The sequence below is a fragment of the Penicillium hispanicum genome (assembly GCF_028827665.1).
Source record: "Penicillium hispanicum strain IBT 35686 chromosome Unknown utg000003l_segment0_segment0, whole genome shotgun sequence".
In the NCBI taxonomy this organism is placed as follows: domain Eukaryota; kingdom Fungi; phylum Ascomycota; class Eurotiomycetes; order Eurotiales; family Aspergillaceae; genus Penicillium; species Penicillium hispanicum.
In genome coordinates, this window is record NW_026623195.1 from 2,082,889 (window position 1) to 2,102,107 (window position 19,219).

Below are 19,219 nucleotides of genomic sequence, written 5' to 3' on the forward strand. Positions count from 1 at the left end.
CTTGTCTCTCGGTGGGAATCTCATGTCAATGGTCGGCAGGTCTTGTGGGACTGGCGTTCGATGGCCAGGATGGTGTCAAGATAGCCTTGCGTGTAGAAAGGGAGTTCTGTCGGACCATGGCGCGTGTTGGGGCTGTAACAGTGGCGGATCTCAACTCGTCCTGCGTTCATCTTCGAAAGGATATGTTTGCCTCGGCAAAACTGGCAGGGTCTCTCATCAAAGTTACTGGGTCTGGAATCACGTTATTATTTGATGCCGCCAGCAGCATATGAAATAGTGATATATGAGTCTCTAACTAGTGGATGCAATGCCCAGCGGCCGGCTATCCCATTTTTCGACAGGCGCCCAGCCATGTTCGCGGAGCTTATCCGACGCACTAAGTGATACGTCGGAGCCATTCCGGGGAGCACTGTCCCTAGAACGAGTCTGGAAAGTACTTCGAGTTCGAGACGTGGCGGTGTTTGTGATCGCTTGCTGTTGCAGCTTTTCCTCCAACATTTGAGCCCAGTGGCTGGGATTCTCCTTACAGGCGCCGCGAATGTAACTCGTAGGGCAAAGCGGTCGACGAGACTCCCAGGTGGTCGAAGTCAGTATGTGCGTCAGCCACAGAAACAGCGCCTCAGCCGACGAACTCTGTGAGGCATCATTTCCAGTATCAAATACCAGCCTGTGGACCAATTCTTCTGTCAGGTACATCACAAACGAAGGGCGATGTTCAGTGATATTCAGCAACACCGGATCCCACTTGTCAAATGTGCCTTTCAAGGGATCCCCAACCCTTATTCTTTCCGTTAGCATGCATTATCACCTCCAAAGCGTAATAAGTCAAGACTCACGTCCGTTCCGAGTCTATCATCCCAGACTCATCCAACAATACAACAGGCAACAGACGGAGCCCCTCGCTCGATGCACCGCACACCGAGAGCAAATTAGCTGCCACAGATGCTGCATGGTCGCGTTTCCGCTTCTTCTGCATCGGCTCCGTTGACCTTGCGTCGGCTGAAAATTGCTGTAACACGTCGACCAAGGCAGACCTGACAGAACTGCTGTCGCGGTGCTCGACGGCCGACACTGCTTCTAGATCGTCAATCTCCGCCCAGTATGTATCCCACAGCCACTCCAGGGACCGCTGGGTCGCTTTGCGGAGCACCACCAGCGAAGGCGGTTCACGGTGAGTCGCCTCGTGGCGCAACTCGACAAAGGACGCCGGCAGGCCCAGATCGACGGCGCGCTGGAACATCGTCTTGCGCTGGCCGTGGATTTTCGTGTCCACGAGCCCCGTGACAAAGCTATACATTTGATGTCAGTCCATAAGACGCAAGCTGCAACGGAAAAGCCCAAGATTCTCAAGCTCGTGAGATGCGTTGCAGGTTTGAACAGAAGCAAAAAAATGAAGAAATGGTAGAACCGTACCGACAGAAAGCAGCAGAGTAAGTAGCCCGGATAGAAAAGATCGAATTCCTCTGCGCATCGTCGTGCAGAATAGCATCCGTCAGCAGGGCCGTAGCCTCAACGTGATGCGGGACATTGCCGCGCAGCTTCCAAGCCTCGACCTGGAAGTCTCTCCCGATTAACACGAACGCCACAGCAAGTCGGGCAATCATTCTACATACCGTAGCGCAGGCATGGGAGCGCATGTCCGGGCCCTCGTACGCAGGCGGCGGGTAGAATTCGCCCCGCACGTCGAGCAACTGCGATTTATTTTTCCATGCTGTGAAGAATACCTTGGCCATCTTCCACACCTCGAGACCAGATGGAGTCCCTCAGGATTTCAGATTGATCGTGTTATATTGCGCGCAAGTTATATGGCGTCTTGTCTTGGCTGAAGAAAGATTTCCGGGAGATGGTTGATCCATTGGGCGGGTTTGTCCGAGGGGAGAACGGACTCTGCGGCCAATCAGCGGCTCGGGATGTAGACCACTTCGTCGGTGCAGAGCGACGAGCATTACGCGGAAGAGACCAGGAGGTTAAGGATGTAAGCGATTCTTATTGAGCAAGATTGCGTGTATGTGATAAGAGGCCAAGCTCGCGCTTCGCCACGATCGAAAGAATCGAAAGAAACGGTCTTGAGCCGCGTCTCTAAAGCTAACTCGGTGTATCCCAGGGTATCCAATCCAGCCATAGCAATCAACTCCAGTCGATCCCGTGTACACATAAAAAGAAAGAAAGAAAGAAACTCCACGCTATGCCGCTGCTGTAACAAACGCAATAAAAGGAAATTCGAAGCGACTGGCTCAAATCCACCCATAGCCGTAGCTCATGCATGATTGGTTCAGGTTAGCAAAGGGCTGCGTCGCAGTCATTGCCTGTCGATCCAGATCATCCTGGTCGAAGAAAAATGATTTGTGAAGCAGGTTCAGGGCTTGTTTGCTTGGCTGCTTGGGCATACTCGGAGTCGAGTGCTGCACCGTGGGCATCAGCTGCTCGATCGCGGCGGGCTGAGAAAAGAGCTCTGATTCGTTCCCGTCAGACTCTGCATCGGCAATGCCGTCTTCGTCTTCGTCGTCTGATGGGGAAAAGGTTTCCTCCAGCTTCAGACCTTTGCCTAAAAGGCCTTGCGGGGCTTGTCCCAGAGAACCATCGGGTTGGTTGTACAAGCCCATGCCGACCAATTCGTCGTCCGGCTTGCCATCTTTCTTCGTGGGTGCAATATCCGAATCATCGTCGAATTTCTGAATGGGAAGAAAGTCTGGGGTAGATGGGCCACTCAGCTCGCCTGGCGACGGGACGCTGGCATAGCTGGGGCAGTTTGTCTCCGGTGGGGGGATGTTGGTCATGGAAAGTATGTCGAGCGACCAGTCGTCCGTGGTCTGCGTCATGGCGGAGAGATCAGCGTTGCTTGCACGGATATCCCACGTCGCCGGCTCGACATGTGAGCTCGGGATCGATAGTGAGGGGGTCTGCTGGGAGATCTGCATGGGATCTTGCACGTCGGAGTAGACGGGGATATAGCCAGTTGGCGAAAGGGTCGGGCCTGCCGACAGCGAATAGGACATCATGTTCTCGGTGCCATGGACCGACAGCGCGTTGAGGGACGGGTTCGCCATGGGTGCCATGCCGGGATAATTCTCCGTGGCCATATCGGGGGCGTACTGAGGAGTCGACAGTCCGCGGGCCCTTCCCGACGAAGGGTGCCAGCTGATCGGGCGAGCATTCCGGACGGCGGAGGCGAGTAGAGCCGCCTCCAGTGAGGACTGGTAATGATCGGACGGCGCATGCATGACGCTCTGGGTGACGATAGTTCGCCGCCGAGCCGCGGATGACGGGCTGTTGCCCGCACTCCGGGGCTTCATGACGCGAGAGTGTCGGGACCGAGGGAAAGCACGGGTCCAGTCTTGCATGTTGGCGGGCTGGCTATACACAGCATGATTCGGGAGCCATTGGGAGCCTGTCGACGAGGCGGGTGGTTGCCAGCAGTAGTCGGCCATAAAAAGATGGGGGTGAAAGATGGAGTTGGGTGAAGAGGTGAGGTGAAATGATGCAGGTGAGGAAGTGTCAGTCCCGGATTTCAGATAGACCAGCAGGAGGGTGTAAGTGAAGAGCGTCTGTAGTGAGGGAAGGGCCAGTCAAGTAGTCCGAGGTCCCTCAGGAACCGCCGGTGATTCACGGAATTCAGGAGCGAGCCGAGCGCGGTGGGAAGAAGTCGATATTTAATTCTTATGAAATACGGGAATGAATTCTCATTTCATGGGAATCCAGGGCGATCTACCACCCGCCCCAGCTCCGCGATCCATGCTGAGATGACACGACGTTGACACTAACGAAACCAGCCTAGTCTGCGAACCAAGGACGATGAATCAGAGCGCCGTTCCACCGTTTCGGATCCAGGACTCTAGAGGGGGGAGATCCACAACGCCATCGTGGTATATACAGCTCCATCTGTACGACCAGGACAAGGCGACAGGCTCCACCGATAGTGCGTGGAATATTTGGCGAACATGGGGAAATCAGAGTCAGAGTGATCCACTTGTGCCACTTTTTTTGTTTCTTGTTTCTTGTTTCTTTTTCTCTTTTCTTTTTTTTTTTCTAGTGCCGGTGGATGGGGCTTTGTCCAGCGATAAGTGTGCGCCCGGAGCACTTTCCCTCCTGACTCCTTCATTCCTGCACTAACTCGGTGACTAGTTTACTCGGGTCGCACTCTGACGACCATCTCGACGGTGCCACTACTACCCAAAAAAAAGTCAGCCTCAGGAACCTTGACCCTTTCGCATCCTGGAATGCAGTTTGCCCAGATCAGCCGCCCATCCTTCCTCCTGCAGTGGCCCTGGGCCCCGATTTTGGGCGCTGTTCGTTTCACGATGATCAGCCCTGCAATAAGAATGCGATGAATCGCGGTGTCGGGCTGGGGCCGCTCCATCACAGTTTCCCTAGTAGCGTCACCAGAGCCCGTTACGCAAGGGTTACAATGTGATGGGCTCGTTGAGATCAACTTGCACATCCTTGGAGGGAAGAAAGAGACAGGTGGAGTCCACAACGCTCCATCTCGGGGCTTGGTCATGGCGCCCTTCCCAAGTGGTCTAGGTCTCCTGTAGGTTCTGGATGTGGCATGGGCATTGGCAGACCAACGAGGAGTATCCTCAGGCCTCCTTTGTACCGTGCATATCCGGTGCGCGTTGCTTTCCTCCCGCTGCACTCTCGTCCATCCGGAGTACATGATGCAGGAGATGCATCATTGCCACCCGCGATCTGCTCTCGCCATTTTTTCTTCCGATCCCTTGCCCTTCCCCCCTCTCTCCACTCCTCTTTGCTGCTGATGCGGCCAATCACCGTCCCGAGACCTCGGGACGATATACTTGGTAGGCTACCTGCCTTCAACGAGAGTCATTCTCCAGTCTCACCTGAGCTGCATGGGTGCGACAAACATAAACACGCTGGAGGCGTTGGACACGCAGCCATGGCCCTGTTCTATGGCCAATACTGACACGGAATAAATGTTGATTCCAGTAGGTCCTATGTAGAGGTGAGATCTAGACGCAGGCTCGGCAATGAGTGTTGAAACGTGGAGCGCGTACTTTGATTTCTTCCTACTTTGGTGGCTAACATCCATTAGGAAATACGACGTCAATGGCGTGGCTGCCGTTTTGACTTTCGAGTGCGTCCATGTCCAATTTTCAAGTTGGCCAGACTCAACCCAGTGTCGCTTATAGGTGAATGGATTGGGATGCCTAAATTGTATCCATACGTGTACCTGCTGATGTGACCAGTCTGCCACCTGCGAGTCCGTCGCCTGTGCAGATTTTCCCCGTCGGCGCCCATGGGCTCCGTGGCAGTCCAACACTACAGGCGAGACGATCACGCTGAGCAGATTCTCACGAAGCCCAGAAATCTTCCCCATGCAAGATTACTGGGTCCGTGGGAAACGGGCGGTAGAGCCACCATTCACAACGTGGCCCGGCGGATCTGATCGTGCTTAGCGCTGTGCCATAGCCTTGGACCGTGGACTGTGGACCGTGGGACCTGTTTGGACGTGCCGGGCCCCCCGGGAGAGTCGAACAGGTTGGACGATTTGCCTCTTCTCTCGCGCCCTCGCAGAATGCCCCATGACAACCGTGTAGGACGCCTCACACATCCACCTTGGACCGAGCCGCTCAGTGCAAGGATTTAGGATACAGGGGACCAATGCAAATCACCACTCCACCCTGAGACGATCCAAGGCTGGAACGCATTTTCAGGGGCCCACTTCCTGCACTGCAGGGGCCACCGAGTGCGAGAACGCGCGAGTTAAAAAAGGAAGAAGGAATGCACACTATAATCCAATCCCATTCCAGAAGTTCAGTTCCCCCTAGTGGACCGCGCTGACACAGTGAATTCGCCGATCTCTGTAGGCGAACACACCGCAGGGCGGCAGACAAGGCAAAGCTAGAACACGGATTCGAGATGACTCTCCAGGGGGTCCATTCCGGAATGTGCACCCCGGTGTAGAGGATCAGGACCGTGTACACCATGAGCCTGGTAATTTGCGCCCCCTTTGCATCGTCCTTTTGGGGCGGCCTTGACTACTCGGGGTGAGACGAAGCAGGAGGCATTTGGATATCACATCGTGGTCTACAGTAGGTCACGGTGGTGTAGATTGCATGCTAGTCCCTGGCTCATCTATCCATATGGTTATCCATACTATATACCTAGTACCCATCTAGGGGATACACGAACTCCCCAAAACCCGGCGTCCCCGATGGCTTGAACTCGGTATTCTATTTAATATCGCTCACACAACTTCACTAATTAATTAGTGAACTAGTTAAATTCTCCGCCATGATGCGGTCACTTTCCGAGAACCGAGACCAGATCGGGCGCTGATCGACTTGCTTTTTGCCTGGTGGCTTTCCGCTCTCGCCTCTTAGTTCCTCTTTGTGCTCATCCTTTCCACCTTTTCTCCCCCAACACAGCGGAGCCGATCCCAGCCTTCCTTCGTCTTCCAGACGTTTCACCGGGCCCTTCTGATTTGCCCGAATTCCCTTTAGCCCCATGGATGCAGCGGGAGCTGCCAAGTCAATTTGGCCTTGTCTTAGCCGCATGTCACTGTGTCGCATTCGGGCATGACCACCGCCCCATGACCCCCTTGAGTATCTTGTTCGATCGGTAGTAGGATCCTGCCTACTACCATCAGTTGTCCTTCATCGTGATATGATTTGTCTATCCAGCCTGTGTACCTCGGTCGGGTTTCCCCTGATCGCCTGGCCCCTTGGAATGTGACGATCAAGGGCGGCACATTTCATGCTTCGACGATGACTGGGTATTACCGGTGGTGATCCAGCTGGTCGTTGCACGACCTCTCGACGCCATGGACCGGTCAGGTGCTGGTACGGGTCTCCAACACGGGAATAATCATACGAAATTCCAGGTCTCCATCTCTGCCATCCTTGGGTGCTCCCGTTGACCAACAGACCAAGTTAGGAAACGGGCTGCAGCCATGCTCCTCCACAGCCTGCCGTTCCCCGATAGGCTGCAACCCTTCTTTTCTGGAGGGCCGATGAAGGACAGCGCTTCTGAAACCGTTCGTTCTCTCGACAGTTCCAGACCCTCGCGGCAGAGATGCCGGTCGCACAGCACCGACATCCATATGTATATGTACATCTGTCCACACACGGTGGGTAGAACCACGGACGCCACATCGGCGTCGAGACACGTACCCGGGCCGCAGCGGCTGATAAGGGATGCAGCCGCCCGGCAATGATTTCGTCATTGCCTGCATGGCTCGGTACCTAACTACCATCTTTTTTCTTTTAGAGTTCGAAACAATCGGTTTTACCCATGCTCGTGCCTCGGACACAGCCCGGGTCTGCAGGTCGATATCTCGTTGATATGTAGCTCTGTCGTGCTCGGGAGAGCTGGGTCATGACGCTTTGAGGCGTGGACGCCACACAAGGCCCAGGTGCAAGTGGGTCGGTGATGATCCGATGATTATTTTCCGGTAACTGATATTTACTATGATGATCATTGATTTATCTTTCGGCGTGGGAACTTTGGCTTGGACGTGAGGATTTGGGCTGGGCGAGTACAGTAGGGGGCACCGACGCTACGAGTTAGTACTTCTCGTAGTCTAGTATAGTCGAAAGTCTTGCCCTTCCTCCTATCCTAGGTGGTACGACCTATACTATGTGAGTACTATTGAGAGAAGGAAGCGGTCAGCGAACGAGCGAGGGGGGTTGGGCCAATCACCCATCCTCGCATCTCTCCCCATCACCTTCTCTGCCCCCAATTTACCTGCAACTGCGCTTCGCAACGCCCCTTCGACCCGCCATTGGCTCCATTCCTTGTCACTGGCGTGGTCCATGCACGCGTCCCAGTCAGCCGGAGTCCCCGGCTATGCTTATCCATCGTCCCGACCCCCGTTGGGCTCCTCATCGTGGAGGCAGAGAGAGTCATGAAGTTCCATTCGCCCCACGCAGGGGCCGATCCTGACTCCCTCCTGCGTCTGCGGCTGCTTCTGAGTCTGAGTCTGAGTCTGCGGCTGCGTTGCCTTGGTCGTGCCTAGCTTCGTGGGGCATGCACATTGTTATTGCATCGTCCGCCGTCACACTCAGACAAACCTACTCCCTGGGCCCAAGTGTCTGCTCCTCGAAATAGCCGATCAGGGCAGCTGAAGGCCAAGTGTTATCTGCACTACGCCGTCGCTGCAGTGAGATGGCACACGCACACCATCCTGGATTCAGGGCGCTGATAATCGGTAGACGGCGTCATGCGTGTGATGGAGGGGTTCTTTTGCTTCTGCCCCCTTTGACTTCCTGCTACGACTGATCAGGATAGGAGGGCGTCCCCCTTACCCCGGTGTGTCCATTGGCATCCGAGCTGCTTAAACGGCAAAAGCAAAACACATCTATAGTTGATGTGCCTCCGATCGAATTCGTCCAGGGTCCCAGAACCCGCACTGCCAGACTGAGACTATTGAAAACCTAGATGCCTGCTAGGCACGGGGACGTGATCTTGGGACGTGATGCTTTGCGCCTCCACCGTCCCAGCGCCAGAGTACGAGGTGCATCCGCTTCGCCATGTTCCACACCGGCGTACGTATGCCGGTAGCAGCGTTACTATCCATGGATATCGTACTTACGACTTACGAGTTTTGACACATCATCCCACATCTACCGTGCGGAGCGCAGACCAAATCCTAAATATGTACAAACCAGTCCAAATCGCTCGGTCGCATAACCCTGCGATGCAGCAGATCATTCCAGGTCTATTCTATGCTCTCGCCGCAATAACAACAATGTTCAATATCCCATTCAATACATACTACTCTGCACGATCGTAGTAGCGCGACAATCCTACCCTCAACAAAAAAAGCAGCCAATCTTCCTCTCTGCATGCAAAATCCCAAGTGGAAACGCCCGACCTTGAACCCTCGACTCCACAGCCACGCTCATCACTACCCAAACCGACCGCTATAGCATGGACTTCCCGCACCGCTAGCTCCGCCGCAAATTGAGGTGAGAGGGTCCTCGTGGTCGCCCAGCAGTTTCCCGACCGCGCCGCTAGCCCAATTCACAGGGGTACAAGTGCGGATGGATGACCACTGCCCCGTAAGGAATAGTCAATATCCATATACTGGCTCCGTCCGGGATGCTCTCTGGCGCTCGGGTGGGTTTCGCTTCCGACATAGTGCCCACCCCCTCGTTGCTGCTGGGTCATGGGTTGGGACAAGCTGCACAGCGGCGTGCTTGGATGAGTGATCATTGGCCAATTATGTCGACCTGCTCGTGAGGTGTCATATGTACGGAGATCTCGTTGCGCTGGTGCCAGGAGTCTTCTCATATCGGGAATCATCGTGGTCATCCATCTGCGTCTTCAAGCATTCTCAACCGACGTACCCTATGGCGAAGATCCCCCTCAGCTGGGACTAGCCGGCTGTTTTGGCCATTACTCGTACAGCCCGATAGTTCTGAGAACAATGGTTGAGGTGCTCGTACCTCTTCTTTAGTCTAGCAATGAATGGGATATACAGCACTTCCCCGTGGTCTTCTCCTACGATCTTCCAAACTCCCGCTCGATGAACTCTCGCACAGTCATGAGCGTCTCACGGCCACGGCCTCCCTTCGCCTTAAAGGCAGCCCTCTTGAGCGCCGCTGCTGTCCCGATCTCCGTAGGCCCATTCGGGAAATACTCACCCTCCCGGAGCTGCGCGAATCGAAATAACTCCCGTTCTTGTTCGCGCCAGAACTCGCCTTGCGTCTTCATGTCAAACGGATCGGTCAGGGGGGCATATCTCGCCCTTTGACCAGTGACTACCAGACACATCCACGGGATCAGCATGTCAGATACCACAAGAACATGAACTGTACGTCCTACGGGACGACCACCTACCAGAGACAAAAGCGTTGACCAGTTCCGCCGATGAGACGATATCGCTCGTCCCCTGCACCAGGCGTCGATTCCAGCGGAGAGGGTTGAGCAGAATCCCATGGACGAGATCCCCAAAGTCATCGGCCGTGCTGATCCACGGTACATCCTCCCGGCCACCCCAGAAGGGTGTTTTGTACGTCAGGTATCCCTCCGCGTCCGCGAAGTGAGGAAACCCGCCGAATAGGTCGCCGTAGGGCGTGTCCAGCAAATGCTCCATGTACCAGGACGCCACGATAGGCGTGACGCTTTTGAAGCCCTGGCTGCTGTAGGCGAGCCGCTCAATCTGGACCTTCACTAAGGCCGTCGAAAGGTCAGACATCGTCTCCGGCTGTTGACGGCGGTATGCCATGCGCACTCACACTCGAGGAAGGGAATGGAAACAGCGCCATTAGTCAATTCGGAGACTGCGATCCCGGAACTGTAGACCAGATGCTGCACTCCGCATCGCGCGGCACACTCGAGAACGGTACCAGCCAGGTCTTCTTCTGCGATCCCTGGCGGTGCAGCTTCCTGTGCCCATGCACTGTTACAGTGTGGCCAGGATGATATAGGACTCGGTGGTGCTTACAGGATCTTCCGGGCTGGTATCGACAAAGGCAGCCCAAGCGTTGGAAAAAGCCCGACACAGGCCATCCTTGTCGAGTCCGTCCGTCTGGAGGACCTCCACGCCCAGCGATGATAGTCCTTTTGCGTTTTGCGAGGTTGGAAGGCCAGTGATGGCGCGAACGCGGAAATCGGGGTTCTGCGATAACGACTGCACTACTGGGCGTCCTTGTCGGCCTGCACGTTGTGTTAGCGCGTACTCACTCAAGTTCAATCGGGGTGATAGGTACCTGCCGCGCCGAAGACGGCGACCGTCTTAACCTCCCTTGTCATTGTGGGCGAATGGCGCTGGTGTGTAGTTGCGAGTGGATTTTGGTCGGCGGGTGTCCCGATCTAAGAAGCTAGAGGTCAAGAACTCAAGGTGAACTAGGGTAGGGAACTGTGGCCTCGTATTGCGGTGAGCTATTACCTACTTCATTTTGCACACAGGACGATATGCAGGATGTGTTAAGCGAAGAACATGCATGGCCTCCAAGTAGCCTTGGTAATGCTCATCCCTCGCTGCTTTTTGATCACTGAGTAATATTGAGCACGTCACTGAACTCTAGCCTATCTACTGGCGTACTGGCCCGTTGAAAGGAATGTACATGGCTATATGTTATTTGCTGTTGAATGACATTATAACATCCCTCTCTCTGAAGCAGCCTCCACGTCTGACGAATTCCGAGATCTTAGCAACATCAACCCCTTGATGGCTCAGGTTCCATAGGTTTTGAGCCTCATGGCATTCCCGAAAGTGTCCCATAAACTCGTCATAGGAGTACACTTTGTCTCGCAGAGAACAAGCATTAGACTGAACCGTCGATGACCTTAAAGCCTTCTCCAAAGCAACCTGGCAACCACTGCAGCATATCCCATTCTGAATGCTACCACTTTCAATGTCGAGATAGGGTAAAGAGGTTGTCACCATATAACGCAGTAACGCAGTTCCCTTTGACTGCGTCACTTGTCCTGTGGTCTTCTTCACGCAAGGGTAACTTGCTAACAAATTCGGTCGATATGAGTTGAATTCTTTTCTTTCGCCCGATCTCGTCCAGTGAGTATGTCCCAGGTAATGTCATGACAGTAGGCACAACGCTGTATAGGGAGCCCGGACTCAATTTGACGCGTTTTCTCAAGACAGAAAACGAGAGGATCGAAGGAAGGCAATCTTCCCGAATGCAAGAGAAACAACATCTCATGAACGACGGAAGAAAAACGAAGCCACCAAAGGAGCCGCAGAGTTGACAGTCCCTCGTACACAGTGTTTTGAATAAGTCAGATAGTGTGAACCAAGACGCGATGTTGGTTTTTAAGGTGACGCAGAGGGTCTCAAGAGCATGGGTAATTGCGGCTTCGTAGCCACGCATTACTCTGACAATGTGTTGGGCACGGCGATTGACATGACGAAAATTGAACAAAGACCGAATATCAAGTAGGAGGCATATTTCATAGATAATTTCAAGCGGTAAAGAGTGAAGGTTTCCCAAGATTTGAGGAAGTAGCACGAATGGTTCGAAGCAGCGAGCTGCGTACCTGGTCATGGCCACGGGGATTTGTTCTGACAACCGCAAGATCGAAATCACGCCGATGATATGAAGCTATGCGGATGATCTCCCTTTCATGCTCTTTTTCGGCCTCGTATTGAGACGCCACTGCTTTGCCTAATTCCATAACTGGGCAAGTGTCAGCGTTTGGTTTCTGGCGCTGTGGTGCAGTGTAGTGATGAAAAGTCGATCGGGATGAAACTTGGTTTGCTGCTGAACCTGCTATCAGACGATCAGAGCAGACCGCTATATCGCCCAACCACTGGGAGCACGAGTATCCTAGCCACTATTCTGGACCAATCGATTGTTGGCATGTGAGCTTTGAAGATAACCCCCTAGTCCTTGCCAGAAAGAAATTTTCTTTCCACATATTCGATGAGACATCTGTGTGTACGTTCCGCTTTTTCGGTCTTCATTTGATCACTTCAAAGAAAATTCCGCCTTCTTTCGCATACGACATCGAGGTGAGAATTCATCAGCCCTCAGTAAAGTTCAAATATTGATAGCGAAAAAGTGCATTCAAGTCATGCCAATCCCGCCGTTCCCCAGCGCGCAACTTGAGGTACTGGAGAAGAACGAGGCATTTGAAGAATTCGACGGAGTGTTCCAATTTGCGGGCACCTTAGTTGTGTATCGACTGAACACTGATTTGTATCACGCAACTTTGAAAGCTCGTTGCTCCCCCTTTACGAATGTCAATATAGAGGATCTCAGGGATATTGTCCAAATTCCTGTCTCGGCCTACAGCCCTCCATATTCGTCCGACTTTACGCGAGCTCCTGAGCCGCTGCCAAAAGATGCTTTTGTCAAAAGACCCCGATTGATCAGTTACGATCGAATCATCAAAGGCGCTCAACCGAATTCGATCGCAGAGTCTATCCTCGCGGAAGCAAAAGTTTGCGAAACTTTGATGCGGCATCCACACCCTAACCTTGCCACCTATATCGGTTGTCAGGTATCTGGCGACAGAATCACTGGTCTTTGCTTTGTGAAGTACCCACAGACGTTGATGAAAGCTGTCAACCCACGTGGCTTCATGAAGAGACAATTGAAGAGCAAACGTGAAACGACAAAGGACTTCAGCGGTATCCTAGCTGGCGTTGAGAGTGGCATCCGACATCTTCATTGCTTGGGATTGGTTCATAACGACATCAATCCAAGTAACATCATGATTGATGGAGTCAAGTCAATCGTCATCGATTTCGGTTCTTGTCGGCCGATTGGAGAGAGCTTAGAAGGTGTTGGCCGTACTTACGAATGGTATGATGAGAAGGTCCAGCAATCTGTCCCCGAGAATGACTTCAGTGCGTTGGAGGAGATTCGAATTTGGCTTGGCGATGGTTCACAGGCGTTTCAATTTGACGAGTAGTACTTTCCGGATACTCTGTACCTTGAAATCGGTGTCACTATCTGCGCTCTTTAATTGTTTCTTAAATGGCTCTTCCAGGGCTTGCTAGTCTATGTCAAGCTAGCACCGGAGTAGCATTTATCGGCGATATATGATAGCGGTCAGTTTCAATGTAGAAAGAATTGTGAGAGCTAAGGTTAGTAGAATACAACAATCTCTATCCCTTCAGTTACTGTGACAGAAATTCCTGCGGACAGCATACCTTTGAAAGTAAACTCAAGACTAGATTCTTCGACAGTTCCTTTTTTTGTGTGCAAATGGTTGCGTTGTAGTTCGATATCCGGGAGTATATTGGAACACTAGAGACCTGAAGACCGACAGTGCTGGACCATGTCGCGGTATCAAAATACATACAACCTATTAATTTGGGCATAAAACACGGACAGTGTCTCACAGTTGTTCCTGTTCCAAGGCCTCTGTAAACACTGAACTAGTTAGTTGGTTAGGATGGAGCCGTATCATCGTGACGTCAATGCACCCTATGGTCAGACAACCTACGTATAAAACCAGAAGATACACTTGACCACTCCGACAAAAGAGCGAATCTAAACAAGCAGCCAGCGAGAAATCGACACCGGTCCCAGGTGTCGCAGAACAGAGAGTCCTCCAGATAACGTTGCCAAGCAACTAGGGTTGCCGCACGGCATCCACGAGTATAAAATGTCAGCCTGCGCAAGAAGCTCTGCTCCCGACCCCAGCAAGGTGCCAGGAGAGCCCCGGACCGCAAAGAGCCGCGTGCTCGAAACCGGGGCTGCCATGGTACAGGAATTCGCGCCGGTCCAGCAGATCTGCGCACACCTGAACGCGTTCCACGTCTACGCCGACGATCCCACCCGATGCGTCGAGGCGAACCACTACTGCTCACATCTCACAGAGGGTGCGTAGATGCCGAGACGAGACCCAGAGCCATTGTCAGCCAGGACTCAACTAACAGATCCAGATGTGCGGCAATGTTTGATCTACGACTCGCCCAAGACCAACGCCCGTCTCATTGGCGTCGAGTACATGGTCTCACCACGCGTCTTCGCGACGCTGCCGCCGGAAGAACGGAAGCTCTGGCATACGCACGAGTTCGAGGTCAAGAGCGGGATGCTCGTTATGCCGGCGCCAGCAGGTATGCCCGTCGCAGCGTGGGAAGTGGCTGAGACTGCAGAGATGAAGGATATTGCCCCAATATATGGCAAGATTTATCATTTCTGGCAGGTCGACCGTGGCGATCCGGTGCCAATGGGGCCGCCGAAATTGATGGCGAGCTTCACGTCGCCAGAGAGCGTCAAATTGGCGCACCCGGGAGGGTTGGACGGGTTATTAAAGGATCGAGATGAGAGGTTTGGGGTAGACCACCGGCAGAAGGCGAAGAAGCGGGAGGATATCGAGGCAGTCGAGAAGCACCCTGGTAGGTATCCCGTGGCTTTTGTGTCCGAACGTTCGCTTTCACGCGTTGAACTGAACTGACAAGATGGTTGACCACAGATGCCGACGCAATGTGGAGGACAACTCAGTGACGCGCATTGGCGTATTCATGCAAGCTACAATGGGACTGAAAAGGACTTCATCTCCATGAAAACCAGGCTTAATCGACTGTGGCTAGCGAAGTGGAATGGAATAAATTGTCCAGATACCAATCTAGAATTGCGATGTCTCCCCACTACACAAGTCTCCAAGGCCCAGTCCCATAATGAAATGGGGTCAAGATCGAGACAAGTTGGGGGATGGCCAGTAAGAAGTTACTGGCCAGTTGTGTTCATCTTGCTTCACTGTCCACACTTGCTCGTCCTGGTGCTGAATTTCGGCGACGGCAAGCTCTAGCATTTTTAGAAGCAGTGTGAGGGTGTTCCAACAGCGATAGGCTGAGAGAATCGAGGAGCGCCGTTGGCAGCTGGAATGAGGAATTCTCGTATGAATCTCATGGTTCCACAAGATCACAAGGCGCGGTTCTGAAATCAAGGCATCGGCGAGATCGTAGGTGCTGCTCTACCAAGCGTCCACACATCAATGGGCTGGCGAGGCAAGCCGAACGAATTCGCTGGACACGGCCACTGCAATGCGAAGATTCAATTCGATTGTTGCATCATGTGAGTGAAAAAAAGATCTGCATTGTCTCCCATCGAGAGTCTCGGGAAGAGAAGAAAGTGCGAATGGAGAATCCGATTTTTAAAAGCCGGCCGCGGATCACATGACCGGCATGTCCGCGGCCGAGAATCGCCAGAGGGCAAGCAGCGCCTCTCAGGGAATTGGAGAATGCGCCGACCGTGCTACACATGGACCGACTCCTCCGATCAGTGCTCAGACTCAAGCCGGGCCCGGTTGCCCGCTTCGCCCTCAATGGCACCGGCGTGTTTTGCGCGTGCGCGCTTCTCTGGGAGCACATCGTGACCATCCAGCTCAGCGAAGGACCGTCCATGTACCCGACTTTCAACCCGCGAGGCGACTGGCTCATGATATCTCGAATGCACCGGAATGGCAAGGGGATTGAAGTCGGCGACGTGGTCCGGTTCAATCACCCGACTTTTCTCGGAGTGCATGGCGCAAAGCGGGTATTGGGAATGCCTGGGGACTTTGTCTGTCGGGATCAGCCATTTAGTACTGAGGCTGGGAAGGTACCGGATATGATTCAGGTGTGCTGCTGGTGTCTTGATCAGGCTTTCTAATGATTTGGTTGCTAACTCCTTCATTGAACCAGGTCCCCGAAGGTCACGCGTTCCTTGTCGGCGACAACCTTCCCTGGTCGAGAGATTCGAGGAATTACGGACCAGTCCCGCTGGGGCTGATCAATGGCAAGATTGTCGCACGAGTCTGGCCGCCGTCGAGGATGGAATGGGTGCGCAATACCATGCAGCCAGCGCAACTGGAGGATTAGGCCGTGGCCAATGAGACAATCAGGGTCCTATAAGCATATACGTGGAGTTGGGTGTCCTGACGGGTTTGAAAAATAATCTGGAATGGTGTGCATATTCATACATATCCAATTGTACAATACAAACTTATACGCAAACAATGTTTGGACAGGAGGGGATAGGAAGAGAGAGCTACCGGAAGGTCGAAGGGTTTCTTCTCTTGTAGGGCAGAGGCTCGACCTTCTTCCGGCGCAGCTCCACGTCCGCTCCACTGAAGCCAATCTGCTTCATGACCTCTAGTGTGGTGTCGTCCCACTGGGTGCGGAACAGATGCGCACCGATGGCCTTCAGGTGATACCGGGCTTGGAGAGTGCGCAGGAGCATGTCGTCCCGATCGGTCTCCTTGGCCTTCACGGCAGCCACGTCGAGCGGCTTGGAATCCTTCTGCTCCATGATGAAGACGGAAAGACGGTGGTAGGGGCTACCCTTCTGGGCAACAGGGGGCAACCAGGGGAGGACAACCTGAGAGTCAGCCGAGAGCTGAGAAAGATCGACCTTGGTGGAGGTGGCCGAGATGGGTATGTTGACGGCGAGGTAGTGCATCTTAAAATCGAAGCTGTCCGCCTCAATGTTGGGAACATCGGAATCGACGACGGCGATGGTGACGAGCTTCTCGCCACGCTCGAATAGCTGCACGTCCAGCTTAGGGGCGCTGGTGCTGGCCTTGGACTCGACAAAGTCCCCAGGTTGGACCTGTCGCTTACCAAAGTACAACTTGGTATCCACGACGGGATCGCAATGAGGTAGGACATCGGGGATGACGTTCATCTGCGTGATGCGCTGCACCAAAATCTTACGGCGGTATTCCCGCCATTTCCGGTCGGCCAAGTAGCGGTAGATAGGTTTGCTCATGTCGCCTACCACAAGCCATAGTCAGCACCAGCACGCACGCATGTTCGCCGAAGGAGCTAGAAGTTGACCTACCTTGTCCATCTTCAAATCTCCGCTTCACCAGCGGATCGTTGATGTCGGCGTAGATCTTGAGGCGCTCTAGATGCAATTGCATAGCGTTCACTCGAGACTTTCGTACTTGTTCTCCACCTGCCTGTTCGGCGGAAGCAGCCTCCAGTTTCGCAATCTTTTGACGCATCTTTTCAATATCTTGCAGCTTCTCTGCTCGGTCTGCGAGCAGCACTTGGCGCGCCTCCTGGAAACATTGGTATGGCAGCTGTTCGAAGGGGATATTGGCAGAACTCTGCAGTGCAGCACGTCGGCGACGAGATCCAATTGGGGCAGTTCCCTGTCGCATCAATCGTCGTTCCAGTCGAGGGCTTGTGACAAGCGACGGATCTGGGGTCTTGTAGAATGGTTCACTCTGTTCCGGCTGAGCCTCTCGAACACCAGCCGAGGACTGGAAGCCGCGTGTCTGGAGCTGGATTCCAGGAAGGCTCCTAGTATAGGTAGTGCGAAGGCATTGGAGCAGCGGCTTCGATGCTCGCTCGCAATGAGCCATGATGAGAGGTGATTTGGGGCGTGTCGGGGTGGGAGTCGGGGTTGGCGTTGTTGTTCTCCGGAGCCTTTTTTTCTGCGCCAAGTTCTGCTACCGTCCACCGCCTCCCCGGAGGCAACTTTTGCTCTTCTCTTCTAGAGTCGGAGACAGCATCGGCTCATACGACCAATTCCCTACAAAGGCTGGCACCATGCCTGGAAGCGAGATTCCTCGGGCACTGCGGCTGCTTTCGCGCAGCTCAGGTGGTCTGTTGTCAGGACCTGAGAACGTGACGGTACGGGCTATCTACTCCATTCATCTCGTTGAATCTGTCGAGAAGGACTCTCTGGGATGCAATTACTGATCTATCCTTGGATACAGCGGCAATGCCTTGCCCGATCAATGGCCACTGAGGCCCAGTCCCATTCTTCTTCGACTCCCGGCCTCACCAAAGCGTCACCTGCGCCTTGGGACGCCCCTGTCACCGTCATGTCCTACAAGTTCCCTTCAATGGAACCCGCCCGCTTCCTGGAATACTCCCAGAAACACCTACAGATGCCTATTAGGAGAGACATTCTCCACCGTGCAGTGGTATACGAGGGTGACATGACCCGACAGGGTACCGCCAGCACGAAATGGAGGAGCGAAGTCCACGGTAGCCACAGGAAACTCATGCCTCAAAAGGGCTCAGGTCGCGCTCGTGTGGGCAACAAGCAATCACCGATCCGGAAGGGTGGTGGTGTCGCCCATGGTCCTCACCCTCGCGACTTCTCTACAGACCTTCCCAGCAAAGTCTACGATCAAGCCTGGCGCATTGCCCTCAGCTACCGATTCCAGCGCGGCGAGCTGATTGTGATTGACAACGACATCTCCATCCCCTCCGAGGCGACTCCATTCTTGATGGAGCAGATTATTATGAAGAACGGATGGGGCGGCAAGAAGGGTCGGTCGACATTTATCACGCGGGAGCTTGACGAGGAGTTCTTCGCGAAGGTTGAGAAGCTACAGCGGTTCGCGACCATCAGGGACTTGCTCGAGGTGGACGTGAAGAACCTGCTGGAGACAGAGCGGTTGATCATTGAGCGGCGGGCTCTGGACAAGATCTTAAAAGACCACTCGCGCGATCTGATCACTCGGCCTGCGAGAGCAACTTACGATTGAGCTGTATGCATCTGTCTATCTGTTTTCCTTCGTGCTTGTATTCCATCTGTACAAATAGAATATGATCTACCGCTTAACCTGACCGGTCTGCCGTAGAGGACTCAACTGTAGTTATAAATATGCACTTTAGCTCTGCTGTGCGCCCTTTGCAACCAGATACCAGGAACCCAGTCGGCTCTTTACGTAACTGTCGAGCGGTTGGCATCGCAGCGGTTTGGCGGAGAGAGCTGGCCCTCGGACCGGAAGAAAATCCAGACCAAAAACTCCCGAGGTCAACGGAGCGGAGAACATCTGACATCCTTATTAACCCCCCCCCTCCCCTGTCTTCTTTCCCGCGTGTCTAGTCTTCATGTTA

At 53.7% G+C, this 19,219-nt stretch overlaps 7 protein-coding genes across 7 annotated transcripts; 3 read left to right on the forward strand and 4 right to left on the reverse strand.

The window, feature by feature from the left end:
- Positions 1 to 291: 291 nt before the first annotated feature.
- N7459_003201 (rRNA-processing protein LAS1) lies at positions 292 to 1,733 on the reverse strand (the record flags this gene model as incomplete). Its single annotated transcript, XM_056942385.1, has 4 exons — positions 292 to 778; positions 837 to 1,289; positions 1,414 to 1,553; positions 1,614 to 1,733. 4 exons carry the CDS (start codon positions 1,731 to 1,733, stop codon positions 292 to 294), a joined length of 1,200 nt encoding a protein of 399 aa, XP_056802268.1.
- Positions 1,734 to 2,234: 501 nt separating this feature from the next.
- On the reverse strand, positions 2,235 to 3,428 carry N7459_003202 (uncharacterized protein; the record flags this gene model as incomplete). The annotated part of the gene is made up of 1 exon (XM_056942386.1): positions 2,235 to 3,428. One exon carries the CDS (start codon positions 3,426 to 3,428, stop codon positions 2,235 to 2,237), a length of 1,194 nt encoding a protein of 397 aa, XP_056802269.1.
- Positions 3,429 to 9,462: 6,034 nt separating this feature from the next.
- On the reverse strand, positions 9,463 to 10,716 carry N7459_003203 (NmrA-like family protein; the record flags this gene model as incomplete). Its single annotated transcript, XM_056942387.1, has 5 exons — positions 9,463 to 9,722; positions 9,802 to 10,134; positions 10,200 to 10,350; positions 10,409 to 10,620; positions 10,674 to 10,716. 5 exons carry the CDS (start codon positions 10,714 to 10,716, stop codon positions 9,463 to 9,465), a joined length of 999 nt encoding a protein of 332 aa, XP_056802270.1.
- A 1,779-nt stretch (positions 10,717 to 12,495) lies between these two features.
- Positions 12,496 to 13,338, forward strand: N7459_003204 (uncharacterized protein; the record flags this gene model as incomplete). Its single annotated transcript, XM_056942388.1, has 1 exon — positions 12,496 to 13,338. The coding sequence occupies one exon, from the start codon at positions 12,496 to 12,498 to the stop codon at positions 13,336 to 13,338; it is 843 nt and encodes a 280-aa protein (XP_056802271.1).
- Positions 13,339 to 14,037: 699 nt separating this feature from the next.
- N7459_003205 (uncharacterized protein) lies at positions 14,038 to 16,237 on the forward strand (the record flags this gene model as incomplete). Its single annotated transcript, XM_056942389.1, has 4 exons — positions 14,038 to 14,254; positions 14,318 to 14,773; positions 15,589 to 15,995; positions 16,061 to 16,237. 4 exons carry the CDS (start codon positions 14,038 to 14,040, stop codon positions 16,235 to 16,237), a joined length of 1,257 nt encoding a protein of 418 aa, XP_056802272.1.
- Positions 16,238 to 16,406: 169 nt separating this feature from the next.
- Positions 16,407 to 17,727, reverse strand: N7459_003206 (mitochondrial 54S ribosomal protein mL38; the record flags this gene model as incomplete). Its single annotated transcript, XM_056942390.1, has 2 exons — positions 16,407 to 17,131; positions 17,199 to 17,727. 2 exons carry the CDS (start codon positions 17,725 to 17,727, stop codon positions 16,407 to 16,409), a joined length of 1,254 nt encoding a protein of 417 aa, XP_056802273.1.
- A 187-nt stretch (positions 17,728 to 17,914) lies between these two features.
- N7459_003207 (mitochondrial 54S ribosomal protein uL4m) lies at positions 17,915 to 18,864 on the forward strand (the record flags this gene model as incomplete). The annotated part of the gene is made up of 2 exons (XM_056942391.1): positions 17,915 to 17,998; positions 18,085 to 18,864. 2 exons carry the CDS (start codon positions 17,915 to 17,917, stop codon positions 18,862 to 18,864), a joined length of 864 nt encoding a protein of 287 aa, XP_056802274.1.
- Positions 18,865 to 19,219: the final 355 nt, after the last annotated feature.